Genomic DNA, 13,938 nt, shown 5'->3' with positions numbered 1-13,938 from the left:
ACAGCACCTGTTCCAGTTACTATAACAAGAAATAGTAAAGTTATAATTTAATTCCATATTGTTGCATCAATAACAATAATATGAACTTAATTGGCATAAATTACATACAGTATGTCTAAATAATAATGGTTTAAATAAATGCCCACTTTACATAGAAAAAAAATTTAATATGAAAAATACTATAATGAATAAGGACAAAACAATAAAATCTTATGGGCCATTCAATATATAAAATGGTCACTATACTTACAATGCTTTCATAAAGATTACTCTTAAAACCATCTTAATGGGTCACTACAGTAAGAAATGGGGTAGTCAAATAAGCTAAAAAGTACTACAATTTTCTATGGGAGGCTTTCAAAATTTAAAATTTAAACCACTAGCCTTAAGCCTATATCAATTCTACACATCCTGTTAATATTAGAGCATTTTGGTTACCACAATGTCATTCTTATGGTTTCTTCATTATTATGTTATTATTATTATGTTTTCTGTCACACAGCATTTATATCATACATAAATCCAGTAAGTCTGAGAGAGTTCATTTCGTACTTAGATGATTTAGTCTGTGTATGGTTAATAAAAGGTGTATGGTATTTGGATGTCTTCTTGCTGTAGTGAGAAAATAAGGACTTGCTTAGCATCCTCAGGTAGGGCTGTTTGTTCTCAAAATTATTTCAAACACTATTGATGGATTGGTTGAGAATTCAGATAGGCTAGATACGTAGATGGATTTTTGCTGTTTTAATACGAAGGTGGTTCAATAAGTAAGGTATATCATTCTAATTTCCCACAAGGCCAGAGCATGTAGATCAGCCATTAGACTGCGCCTCGTATCAGTCATACTGTACCAACATCAGTAGTAAGATGATGGGGCTGGCGGAAACATGGTCAGACATTGAGGTGCGTAGTGTGATCAGATTTCTGCATCTAAGGGGAACATCAGCAGCTGAAATTCATCTCCAACTTGATTGTGTACAGTGATAACGTCATGTCACGGAAACAGGTTTGGTGCTGATCTGATCACACTACGCACCTCAATGTTTGACCATGTTTCCGCCAGCTCCGCCATCTTACACCTGATGTTGGGACAGTATGACTGATATGAGGCGCAGTCTAATGGGCGTGAGGGAAAGCAGTGTTCTACCTGCTCTGGCCTGGCGGGAAATTAGAATGACATAGACAATAAACATTGCACACATGAGAGGTCTTGTTACCTTATTGACCCACCCTCGTATATTTTTATGTATGTTTTCTACAACTTCTATTATAAAACATTATTAGCCACATGGCACTACATAAGTTATAATTTTGCATCTACAAATGGGAGTCCCACATATGAAGACTGAGATCACTTGACTATTTTGAAGATTTATTTAGTAAGTGTTCATTTGCAAATGGTCGTGACATGTTACTATAGCTCTGTGTGGCGTAGTGTAAATTGTGGGCACTAATGTGTAGCAAAGTATTATATGTAATATTTTTTATTCAACTCCCCATAGGTTTGAGGGGCATATCAGACAAACCCTCCTGCCAGTCAGAGACCTAGATACCTCAGCTCTGACTCCCCACTGCTGTAGAGCCAGCCACGGCTCTGCGAGATCCTAGACTGCTGGGTCATTCTCTTATATAGGGCACTCCCAAGGGACAATAGAGCTGCAGAGGAAATGTCCAGGCTCCCGAATGTACTGATTTCATGCTAGAGTGCTGCAGCCGACAAAATCACATTGTGCTAAGGGCTTCAAGGTTCGATAGTCTCCCCGGCTAAGCCACACCCCCACTGTTAGGTTTGTACCCAGCAGCTCATGGCCCTGCAAAAAAGGGCAGGGTGCATTTCTTCATGTAGAAAATAGGCAGGGTGCAGGGCCCAGTTGATACTGCCTTCAGCAACATTAGTCCCACATTATAGTTACTGAGCTAATCCAACACTACAATAACTAACAACATTAACTTACCTTCACAGCAACAGTTATTCCTGCCAACATGCCACCACCTCCCACTGGTATGACTAAGGCTTCTACTCCTGGCACCTACCAGTTAAGACAATGCATGTTACAGTACACATATTTTAACCATGACTAGAGATAATCTGTTAGATCTGAAGTAATAACCTGATTTAGAACTTCAAGTCCAATTGTCCCTTGTCCAGCAATGACTGCCACGTCTTGATTAGGATGAACCAAAACACCCCCAGTCTCCTGTACTGTCTTAGCTGCCACCTCTGCTCGGGACTTTGGAAGAAACAAACAGGGGTATATTTACTAATGTGCGGGTTCTTAGAAGTGAAGATGTTGCCCATAGGGGATGTAGTTTGGAAGCCGATGGTCTAAATCCCGACCGCCGGCTTCCAGGCGTTCTAATCCCGGCATGGTACTAATGACAGGCGTCTAAATCTAGATGCCTGTCATTAACCAGATGCCGGAAGACGGACGCCTGGCATCCCGATCGAAGTGATGCCGGGCGCGGACAGCCGCGAGGGGGGGAGGGTTAAGTTTAGGGCTCACGGGGGCGGGACTTAGGGTTAGGCTAGGGGAAGGGGGAGTTAGGCTTAGGCACTTGGGGGGGAGGTTAGAGTTATGGACCCCTAAGGGAGGGTTAGGGGGGGGGGGGATTTGGTTAGCGATACTTACCTTAGGGACGATCAGGATTTTCACCCTTGCCGGGCTGCCACTGTCGGGATTTGCGTTCGGCGGTAATACCTACTACACCCGCCCATAGCAACCAATCAGATTCTAGCTATTATCTTCTAGAAGGTGCTAGATGAATGTTAAGTAGTATCTGATTGGTTGTTATGGGCAACATCACCAATTCTAAATATACCCCATGGTGTCATTTTCAATGAGTATCACTATGCGTATTGCACAGTTAGTGGTCATGACATGGTCAGGTGTTTGCATACAGCTTGTCCTCATCATGAATAACATATTAATATTGTGAAAGAATAAGCCCACTGCTCCCTGCAATAAGAATATATTTTACATATTAATCTCAGGATGTTCCCAATTAAATCAATGTAACTTGATTTTCATGTGGACAGAACCTCAATGCACTGTCATTTGCTAATGTTCCATTTGCGGATGAAATTCACTTTAATACCTCATCGGTAGGATCACAATCCACGATTTGAGCCCCGTATCCACGAATTGCAGCTTTCTTGCATGATGGAGCTGTTCGTGGAACCACTACGTGTGCGGACATGCCTGAAACACAGCACACAATCAGCAGCAATCCCCATCTCTTACATTATAACCATGTGTTTCATGAATTACCCATCATCTGTGCTGCTAATGCCAAAGCCTGGCCATGGTTGCCACTGCTGTGAGTCACCACTGCTGTACATTGGTCTGCAGGCAAACTCTTCACTGCATTCAGTGCACCCCGAAACTGAAACGGCAATGTTACAGCAACTATCCATTCTTTGTGCAGTACTGAAAAATATTTAGCAGCTTAGAAATAATAATCAAAGAGTGTGGTTCTATGTATGAAAAACAGTTACATTTTCATTATTAATCATGGGGGACACAGGCTTTACACTGAGTATAAGTGGTGAGCTGCAGCTGGGCACCAAACGGTAAACCCTCTTTTCCCAGCAGCCCAGGTTCCCTCTCCCCTATACCCCACCCCTAGCCTAGAGATCCAGTTTTCCGTTTGGTGCCCAAGGAGTGGGCACGGTTTTCAGGGGCCGCTATTAAGCAGTCTCATTTTACGTTCTTTTAATTGAGCAGGCAGTGAGTCAGCGTCTGAGATGCCCTCACTACCACTCCAATGATCCTCAGCGCCGGCGGCCAGAGTCAGTGTCCCCGGCCGGCTCCAGCACAGAGGGAGAGCCATAGCCAGTCGCACTGGGGACAGGTAAGACAGCTCCCTGCTTGCAGAGAGCAGTATTCTAAGTGGCTTAAACCACCGTTGAGGGAGACCACTGGCAGTGGGGGCATGGTTGTCTCCACACCCCCACTAGACCACCAGGGCAGCTTTTAGCAATGGGGCGCTAGGAATCATTGGCCATGTCCCTGGGGGGTTAAGCCAGACGGGGGAGGATAGCATTCCCTATTGGTCCCTCCCCATCCCTTGGCGCGTCCCCTCAGGTTACCTGCCACTAAGCAATCTCCTCTTCTCTCTCCTCCATCCCTACAACAAAGGGCGGCCATTTTAACACATTGCCTGTTTTCAGCTATACGGAGAGAGAAACCAGGGCTTCTGCCTCCCAGTATACCTCGATCCAGCCAGTCAGGTTATGCTTTAACTCCTTCCTCCCCTGTCGGGGCTTGGTTGTTGAGCAGAAATTGCCCATTGTATTACTGCCTTTATGCATTGAACGTTTCTGGGTGCATGTTTAAAAGTGTATAGGAGTACTTTGTTCACTTTCGATATCACTTTGTAATATACTTTCTATATCTTCTGTTTAGATTTACTTTGTTTGTCTATAGACAATCTCTTCCTTTATATCTCTGTAGGGACTACAGTAATTTAATTGACAAACTTTCTTGTGAACACGTTTGTTTATTGGCATTCACGTTGACATAAGATTTATTGCATAGCCCCACTTAAATTATTTGTGGCGCTCTAACATTCAGTGCTTTACCCCTTACTACACACCACTGTTTTTATATTAAACCTTTTTTGTGTGGAGACATTCTTGGAATTACATGAATATATCTTCCAAGGGCAAGGCACCCAGGGAGGGGCGCACTCCTGTGTTGCGCAACTGTACTGACGTACTTTCTCCTCAGGCTCCAGACTACGATGGTCTCTGTGTCCAGTGTTTCACTGCTACAATGCGGGAGGTCCTTTCGGCTACAGCTTCCAATCAGGAACCTGCGTGGGCTTCCGCACTTTCACAAGTAATGTCGCAGTTAGTAAATCAGCTTGCAACCCCCAGACTCCTTCTAGTCTCGCTACTGGTGTGGGCCAGGTCGCCAGTTGTCTACATGCTCAGGGAGATACGCAACCCGCTGCTGCAGAACCTTCATGGGTCCAATCGTTCGCTTAGTCGGTGCAGGGTTTGGCGCAGGTGTCCGCCTCTCTCCAACAGATGCTGGACAAGGACCATCTGTCCAAACGCAAGCCGACCAGATGTGACAATTTTACACACCCATCTGGTTATGACTCTTAGGTTCCGTCAGATCATGAGGATAATGTCTCTATTTTCTCTGATCTCGAAACCTCCTATATTCCGGAGGATTCTCCTCCGTAGGAGGATGTTGAGGCCCTGATTCCAGGCAGTTAAATCTGCACTTTTAATCAAAGGCTCTGACCAGACGTCAAAGTCTGATGCCCCAGTATTTAAACATCATCAGAAGAAGGCGCCTGCTGAATTTCCCTCTTCTGCTCAGCCTGAAGACCTCACCCTAACAAGTGCTTCATAGTCCCTAAGCACATTGCAGCTTTTATCTGCTTCAAGCGCAGGATAGGACCAAATGGGAGTCCCCTCCTCTGGTAGATGCTATCATTGCCCGGCTGTTCAAATCTAATACCCTTCCTATCCCTAACATGGCTTCCCTTAAGGATCCGACAGATAGGAAGTTAGAGACCTTCCTTAAAGCAATTACTCTAATTCGGGAGCTACTGTCTGTCCAACCCTGGCATTCACTTGAGTAGCTAAGGTGACCGGATGCTGGGTAAATGCCCTGGAGGATGGTCTTAGGTCTGGTACCCACATAATGGAATTGTTATCGATGATTTAACATATCAGGGAAGCAGGCTCCTATCTTGGCGAGGCGGCCATTGACACTGGTGTCCTAACCGCTAAAGGGAATGTTATCAAAATACTGGCAGCTCTTTAGACGCCGGTTCAAATCCCGACCGCGGAAGCCGACAGGAGGAGATCCCGACGAGGGAAGGTAAGTACTCTAACCCTACCTTGGTGGTGCCTAACCCTAAAACTCCTGGGGTGGCGCCTAACCCTTTCTCCCCTTTCCCGCACCCTAAATCTAACCCTCCCCGGGGGCTGCCTAAACCTAACTCCCCCCCCTTGTGGCTAACTGCTAAAATGCCCCGGACTTTCCTCGTACAGGATGGCGTCTGCATAGATCCTGGCGTCGGGATTAAGATAGGCGTCTGTATTTAGACGCCCATCTTAAATCCCGTGTCAGGCTTCTACCGTTGGGATTTAGACCGACGGTATCCCGTCCGCCGCTCTGTTAACTACATCCCCTCTAAAGTGTCGGCTTCTGCTGCGGCAGTCAGGAGAGCCCTCTGGCGTCGAACCTGGCATGCAAACGGAGAGTCTAAGAAAGCCCTAGACGCTCTTCCCTTTTCGGGGAAGTTCTTTTTGGTCCTAAAACTGACAAGATCATGGCTACTGTAGGGCAAAAACTGCTTTCCTTCCTTCTGCGGCAGCCCCCAGGTCGTGAACTTCTCATTTTCGCTCCTTTCGCCTATAGGGGAAGACCAATGGTCAGTCTTTCTCCAGGTTCCTGGTTTCTACCACCAATGGCTGCAAGTCCAGAGGTAAACAGGCCTGGTCTACAAGACGTCCTGCTACTTAGCCAACTAACAAGCCTGCTGCATGACGGGCCTCCACCTGAAAAACCCCAGCATGGGAGGCCGTCGTCTGCTTTTCTCCGATGCTTGGATGGATGCCTTGGTCACAGGTGTAGTTTCCCGGGGCTACGCCCAAACATTTCGGGAATGTCCTCCAGCCCAATATATTTCCACAGGCCTTTCCATCGGTCCAGGAAAAGCAGGAGCATTGCGGGAGTCCTTCTGCTCCCTTCTAGTCTCCAAGGTCATAATCCCAGTCCCCGTCCCAGAGAGGCACAAGCTGCTATGCCAATCTCTTTCTGGTTCTGGAGCCAGACAGAATCTCTTCGCTCCATCATTCTGGCTCTGGAACAGGGGAACCTCATGGCCTCCTTAGATAACAAGGATGCCTATTTGCATATTCCCATCCAGGTCAGCCACCAGCACTGCAGAAGGAACACTTCCAATTCCAGGCATTGCCATTTGGATTTTCCATGGCTTCTTCTGTTTTCATGAAAGTCATGTACAGACTTTCCTACAGGGTGTTCTCCATGTGCAACCTCGGTTTTCCTCTGGTGGCTCTATGGAACTTATCTTTGGTTCTTCAGGCTCTACAATCATCTTCCTTTGAGCCCATGGACACAGGAGACATTCGTTGGCTTACACGGAAGGTGGTCTTCCTCCTCACCATCGCATCAGTCCGTACAGTTTCTAACTTGAGCACATTGTATTGTCGCTCCCCTTTTCTTATTTTTCACTCAGACCGGGGGGGTCCTTTGGACACGGTTGGACTACCTCTCTAAGGTAGTTTCCAGGTTTCACATCAACCAGGAGATCATGGTTTCTTCATTCCAAGGACCGGACTCTTCCCCAGAGCTAGCCTCCTTGGATGTAGTGAGGGCCCTCCGGTTTTATGTAGATAGGACATTTCCCTAAGACAGTCTCTCTCTTTGTCCTGTATGACTTTAACAAACGGGGCTGGCCAGCTACTAAGCAGACTTTGGCCAGATGCCTCTGCTTAACTATCCGCCAAGCTTATGTTGTAGCAGACCTAGCTGTCTCTGTCTTGGTGCGTGCTCATTGTATTTAACAGAAGACTTTTCCCCCCCTTCTGTGTCTGTCATGTCTTTTGGGTAATTTTCTTTTATGTGTGGTCTACAGATGCCAGCGGGTCCTTAACTTCCAGGCATGCTGGCACTTGTAGTTCAACAAATGCCATCATGCTGGGGAACCCCATTTTTTTTGGGAGGGGGGAATGACTTCCCTAGGGATTCTAGCCCTGGGCTGACCAGTTTGGAGCTGGTTGCCATAATGGCAGGGAGACCAGTGTCAGCCTTCTGGCTGGTAATTGGAAAATATGGGGAACCCCACACCGTTTTTTCCCACCTATTTTCCAATACCAGCCTAGGCTCAGTGGTCCGGGGCTGGCTATACATTTGGGGGGGACCCCACACTTTTTTTATTCTATTTTTAACCATTTATTAACTTTAATTAATTAATATTTAGCTAACAAAGAATTCACAGATCATAGTGATGTGACTCGCCTGTTACATGCAGGTCTATTTGTTTGGGTGGGATTGCCGTTGTTTAATGCCTGGTACACACTAGACAATATTTTGTCCGATCCGGCCACATCGGACAAGATATTGTGTACCTGCTATATCGTCAGCAACATCGCTCGTCGGACCTGCAAGTGTATCCACTGCACAGGTGCATAAATATGTATCTCTTTGTAGTTTTTAAATTACTCTTGCCCACCAAGGAAAACAATATTATATAATCTTATTAATACTTTATTCTCACTAATCCTAGGAAAGGGGGTGCTACCAGAGACAGTCTAGGAGTATATATCACATGAATGGGGGAGAAAGGAAAAATAAGTCTCTTGTTGGTGCACTCAGGTAATAATGTGCATAAATAATCAAAAATTTGACTTTTGATAAATCACTAGCCTGTGAGAAAGCTACTAGGTAGCGAAACGCGCGTCGGCAGTTATGCTGGCGTCGAATGGTGCATACACACGATCAGATTTTTCCTTCAGATATGAACGATAACGATTTAAAAATCGTTCAGTCGTTCATATCTGAAGGAAAATCGTTCATATCTGACATGCCTGAACGATGGACGATGAACGATGCGCGTTCCCGTTTGTCAGATAACGATATCTGACATCTGATGGGTTTGCATTCAGACTTGGACGATTCCATTCATTTTAATGCAGTCAAAAATCGTTCAATCGTTCAAATCGTTCAAAACTTTGGTAAAATCGTTCAAATCGTTCAATCGTTCAGTCGTTCATCTGACAAATCTGACAAGTCTGACAAATCTGACCGTGTGTACGCTCCATAACATGTATTAATTAGATAGGAGTATATATTATGTTACAAGATCATATCGCTATCTCTGTACCCTAGAACAATATGCTGTGTGTAAAGACTGATTGACTTAATAACATTAAAACACAGAATGTGTTATCCATCACATCAGTAAAGAAGCTCTGTGAGTATCGGTGTCCACATACAGTGTGAATAACACACTATGGGAAATACTGTCACATGTGGATAATATGAATGCAGATCAGAGACTTGTATTTATAGACATCAAAGACAGGAGATTAAATAGGATGGAATGTCTATAATGTAAAGAGATATCTCTGTGTCCAGTTAAGGTTAAACAAGACACACAAAGAAACCTGTGTAAAACGTGATAATCACTTATGCAATAAACTGATTCATATACAGCAAACTAGTAATATATGTGTAAAGGTGCATCAGATAGCGGTATAAGCACTGATGAGAAGGCTGCCACACACGGCTAATGTATATGCAGTGGTGGCGAACCCTGGCCCTCCAGCTGCTGTGGGACTACATATCCCAGCATGCACTGCCAGAGTTTTGCTATTAGGGAATGTGCTAAAACTGTGGCAGTGCATGCTGGAATATGTAGTCCCACAGCAGCTGGAATGCCAGGGTATAGCAACGACACACTGTACATACATGGTATCTGTGGAATATCTAAATGATGTATTAAACGCTATTAGAAGATAGATCTGCAGTGGTCTTCAACATTGTACTGGAAATTACAGCTAGAAGATTACAACCACTATAAGAGGCTCGAAGCTGCAACATTTGTATCTCTTTGAAAAGTGATGTGGTTAACCAGCAAGATACGCGTGTATGGCTAATGCTGGGCATACACGGCCAGATAAAATGTCTGTCAGACCAACAGACATTTTATCTGGCCGGCTGCCAGCCGCAGATGTCGCCGGCATACACTGTCGGCTGCGGCTGGGCATACACTGCCCGATGCGGCCGACAGTTTCCCGGGTAAATATCGCATCGGATGGGCATGCTGGACAATCCGGCATGACCGACCAATATTTAACCCTCGGTCGCCCGCACACACACGCTACAATTATCGGGGCGATCCGCCGATATCAGGCGGATCGCCCCCATAATTGTAGCGTGTATGGCCAGCATAACACATTATACTAAATAACTGAATATACTGTATATAGCATATCAATTCCTTCTCTTCCTTGTGCTGAATGCAGATTAATACTTCTTAAATTAAATTATGAAATACTATAAATGATATGTGGCATAAAATAATCTACAATTATAAATAATAGGACACCAGCTAACAAAGTTTTCAAAACACATCTTTATTTTCTTGTATACTCTACATTTTACATGTATTTTGCTTGCTTCTCATTATTATGCATATTGTTACCTGAGTGCACCAACAAGAGACTTCTTTTTCCTTTCTCCCCCATTCCCATTCATGTGATATAGGTCTGACAGGCGACATTATTAGCAAGGGCCATACTGCCGATTGCAGCATGGCCCCCGTCGTCTCTGGTGGCATCGATAAGTGGGTACGCCCTTGCCAATGCCAGCACCCCGCCGGGTGCCGTCTCTAACGAGGTCGGTAAACACTATACGTCGTCTAGTGTGTACTGGCCTTTAGGGTCCATTTGCCTTTGGTTTGCAAACCGGCATTTAGTAAATCTGTGGCTTATACACTTGTCTATGTAAAAAAATTGATAGTTGGTCTGATGTTCTAAAGTCTGTATTTTTGTAGTTTTTCAGTCGATTTTACGATGGACAGTTTGGAAAACCAACTAAAAAAAATACCAAAATTAACCGTTAGCAAACATACCCCTAAGAGAGAATAGCTTATTTTTCTAAAACCTTAATTTTAAATTACCTTGAAAGACCCTGTCTTCTGTAGTAGTTCACATTTAAAGAACAACTTGCGTGTAGTTAAGGTGTCCAGACTGGAACATGTCATTACTGGAGTAACATGAACCTGATCGTGAATTTTGTTGTAAGCTTCCTGCACATCTTTTACAGAGACACAATATAGAGAACTCATACTCCTGAAATACAAAGAAAGTATGTCTGTAAATCACTACACTAACATCTTTAATAAACAGTTATCAGTCTAATAAAAATGTGGCAAAACCATAAGTTAAATAAGTGTTTGGTGATTCAGAAGAAAATAAAACATAATTATACTTCCTACTGTAGCACAACTGTGAGGTTAATTGGCTTCTGATTTATATGTCCTCGTGTCAACAGTCCTCTGATGGCTGACTGATTTTTAACAGCTACGGACACTCAGAAGCGGTGACCGCAGCTCAGTGGATGTGTGCATGCCTGAAGCTCCGACTGCTTCTGCGTATGCGCACATTATAACCATTGATAGCTATACCTTCAAACAGTTTTGATTCGATGGCTAGTATTGATGCTGGGCTTCCCACATCAATTTGAGTGATGCGATGGCTAGTAGCCATCGCATAAATTATTTTGATGTAGGACGCTTCTGATGTCCGTCTCTACACTTTGTACCCTAATTATCCCCACTACGGAGGATCTGAGGATGAAGCAGCAGGGCCATCTTAACGTATGGGCACACTAGGCAGCTGCCCAGGGCCCTTCGAGCAGGGCCACACTGAACCAAGAGCATCTACATGGAGTGTGCGGCCGCTCGCTCCGTGCATAGGGCAGCCAGCAGAGAAAGGTGCTCCCCGGTCGCTCTGATGGTGAATTATACACCATCAGAGCAGCCAAGGAGCATTTTCAACCTACCTCCCAGCCTGTAGCCAGAGTCAGACTAAGGGGGGTCGGGGGGACACACTCGGCGGCCCCCCATACTTTAATCACAGCTTCAGTGCAGAGCAGGAACTGTACTGTGAGCTAGAGAAGAAAAATGGGATGTGGAATTCGTAATCCTCACTTTAAACAATGTTTTTTTTTATGTTTAAACATTGATTTTGTTGAAAGTACTAAAGGTTTAATTTTATTGACCGCTTACATTTGTATTCCCATGAATAGGTGGGTAGGAACCCCAGTGCATTGCTTTGCCCAAGGCCTACAATGCTGTTAGGACAGCCTTGCAGAGCAGTATAGTCAGTTGAACAAGTACTATCCAAAATATACCATTCTGGGGGCAATTCTGATTGGCATAATATGAACTGGGGGCAGTTCTGTGTGGTATAATATGAATTGTGAGCAATACCTTGTGGCTCACTATAGGGTATCAGAGGGGAGGGGAATGGGAAGTTCCCTTCTTTCCTGAGGAAGCTGCAGAGCACACGCAGCAGAAGTATGAGCTACTGCAGCCTGGCTAGGTCATAGGTAAGTGAAGTGAGGGACATGATAATATGGGGGGAGATCAGAGATTATGAGAGCAGGATTGATGACATAAAAATAGCGCTAGATACATCCCCTTGTCTGCATGCGTAGCACTGACTAAAGCTAGGCACACTATAAGATAATCTGGCTGGTTGGAACAAAAGTCTGATAATGTATGGGAGCACATGGGAATCGACCATCTGTTCCCAAACACTGGAAAACGAACGAAAATGGGCGCTTGATTTAACCAATTTGTGCGAACGATAATTTTTTGTCTATTTTCTGCCGTTTGGGAACAAATGGGCGATTGTCATTTGCTCCCATACATTACCAGACTTTTGTTCCAACCAGCCACATTGGACAGATAATATAAAGCTGGGTACATACTATACAATCTGTTGTACAATATATTGTTCCATCGCGGATCAGAACCACATATCATACTTACCTTGCAGTGTGTACGCTTTATCTGTCAGATATGATGCTCATTATACCCCTTTCAGACTTGTTAAGAATCCCGGGATTTTGGCCTGCCTCAGCCAAATTCCCGGGTAGCCGCGTCTGTTTGAAAGGTACCTACCCGGGAACACGTTCCCGGGTAGCCGCCCCTGCAATCGACCAGGGTTTTTCGCTTCTGTCTGAATGGTGCTACCCGGGAATTTACTCCCGGGCTTCACCGAACAGCTCCTGATTGGCCGGACGCGGCTGCCTGTTGATGAGATCATCAGCAACAGCCGGACAGTGGAGGGCAGACGCCATATAAACGCTAAACATAGCGCTAAGAAGCCTGTGCAGTGCTACAAGGCAGGTTTAGGTCCCACAACAGCTGCAGAGAGGCCGGCAACACTACGAGGTGAACTTGTACCAGGTGTTTGGAGAGTGGTGCCAGGTGTGTAAACATATTTAGCATCTAATGTTATTATTTATGTCATACTATGTAAATTACTGTTTTTATTACCTTATTAAAAGAGCTTGTTTCTTATTATATATGGCATCTATTTTAAAATACTGAAAACATTATTACCTAACAAGAGATTTATTTTTTATTCATTTTCTTATTTATTTATTATTTTTTATCTAAATTTTCTGGGTTTTCTTTAGTGCGGTAATCTTTATTTTTGCTGTGTACAGGTGGTTGGTGATCATGGAACATTGGAACGACGAGGAGGTCTGTGAGCTCTTACATGTGAGGGGAGAGGAGGAAATAAAAGCTCAAATCACAGGCACTGTTAAAGATGCCATGATCTATTGCAACATTGCCAAAATCCTGGCCAGCCGGGGTATTGTGAAGACACAGCAGCAAGTCCTTAATAAGCTAAAGAGCCTAAAGAAACAATACACAAAGGTCCATGACCACAATCGTAATCGCAGTGGTGTGGGAAGGATGGAGTGGCCCTTATACGATTTATGCACTTCGGCTTTTGGGCATACAGCACTATGCAACCCCATTGCTCTATCTTCTTCAAGTGATGCTGGCACACTGTCTGCAACAACGACATGCACGCCTTCAACAACTCCTGAGAGCAGCCAGCAGAGCCCGGCATTATCGCAGGTCCTATTTGATTACCCAGATGAGGACTCATCTAATACCATCATCACTGAACCAAGCACTGGCACAGATGTGATCTCTCCAACGGAAAGGCAAGATTCTGAGTCTGAGCCACAGACCCAGGGAGACAAGCCCACCCAACGCACTTATGTTCTGCTGCATTAATCTATGTAATGTTGTCATTAAATTTCTAGCATATAGTATTGTTTCTGCGTTTATCTTGTAGTGGAGGATGGGCACCGCATGCAAACAGACGTGCTGCTTTTTGAATTTGGACCATTTATTGTT

The 13,938-nt window shown here is 44.6% G+C and overlaps 1 protein-coding gene across 2 annotated transcripts in view; it reads right to left on the bottom strand.

The window, feature by feature from the left end:
• Positions 1-13,938, bottom strand: part of SRR (serine racemase) — a 29,385-nt gene that overhangs the window by 5,179 nt on the left and 10,268 nt on the right. For both annotated transcript variants that reach the window (XM_088455011.1, XM_088455017.1), the window contains 5 exons: positions 10,672-10,843; positions 3,270-3,384; positions 3,097-3,200; positions 2,112-2,231; positions 1,956-2,030 (listed from right to left, as the gene is read on the bottom strand). In XM_088455011.1, coding sequence (XP_088311137.1) covers positions 1,956-2,030; positions 2,112-2,231; positions 3,097-3,200; positions 3,270-3,384; positions 10,672-10,843 — 586 coding nt within the window. The remainder of the gene's footprint in view (positions 1-1,955; positions 2,031-2,111; positions 2,232-3,096; positions 3,201-3,269; positions 3,385-10,671; positions 10,844-13,938) is intronic.

The sequence above is a fragment of the Taudactylus pleione genome, unplaced genomic scaffold (assembly GCF_031769625.1).
Source record: "Taudactylus pleione unplaced genomic scaffold, aTauple2 ptg000040l, whole genome shotgun sequence".
NCBI lineage: Eukaryota > Metazoa > Chordata > Amphibia > Anura > Myobatrachidae > Taudactylus > Taudactylus pleione.
This window is presented reverse-complemented; position numbering and strand designations above follow the sequence as displayed.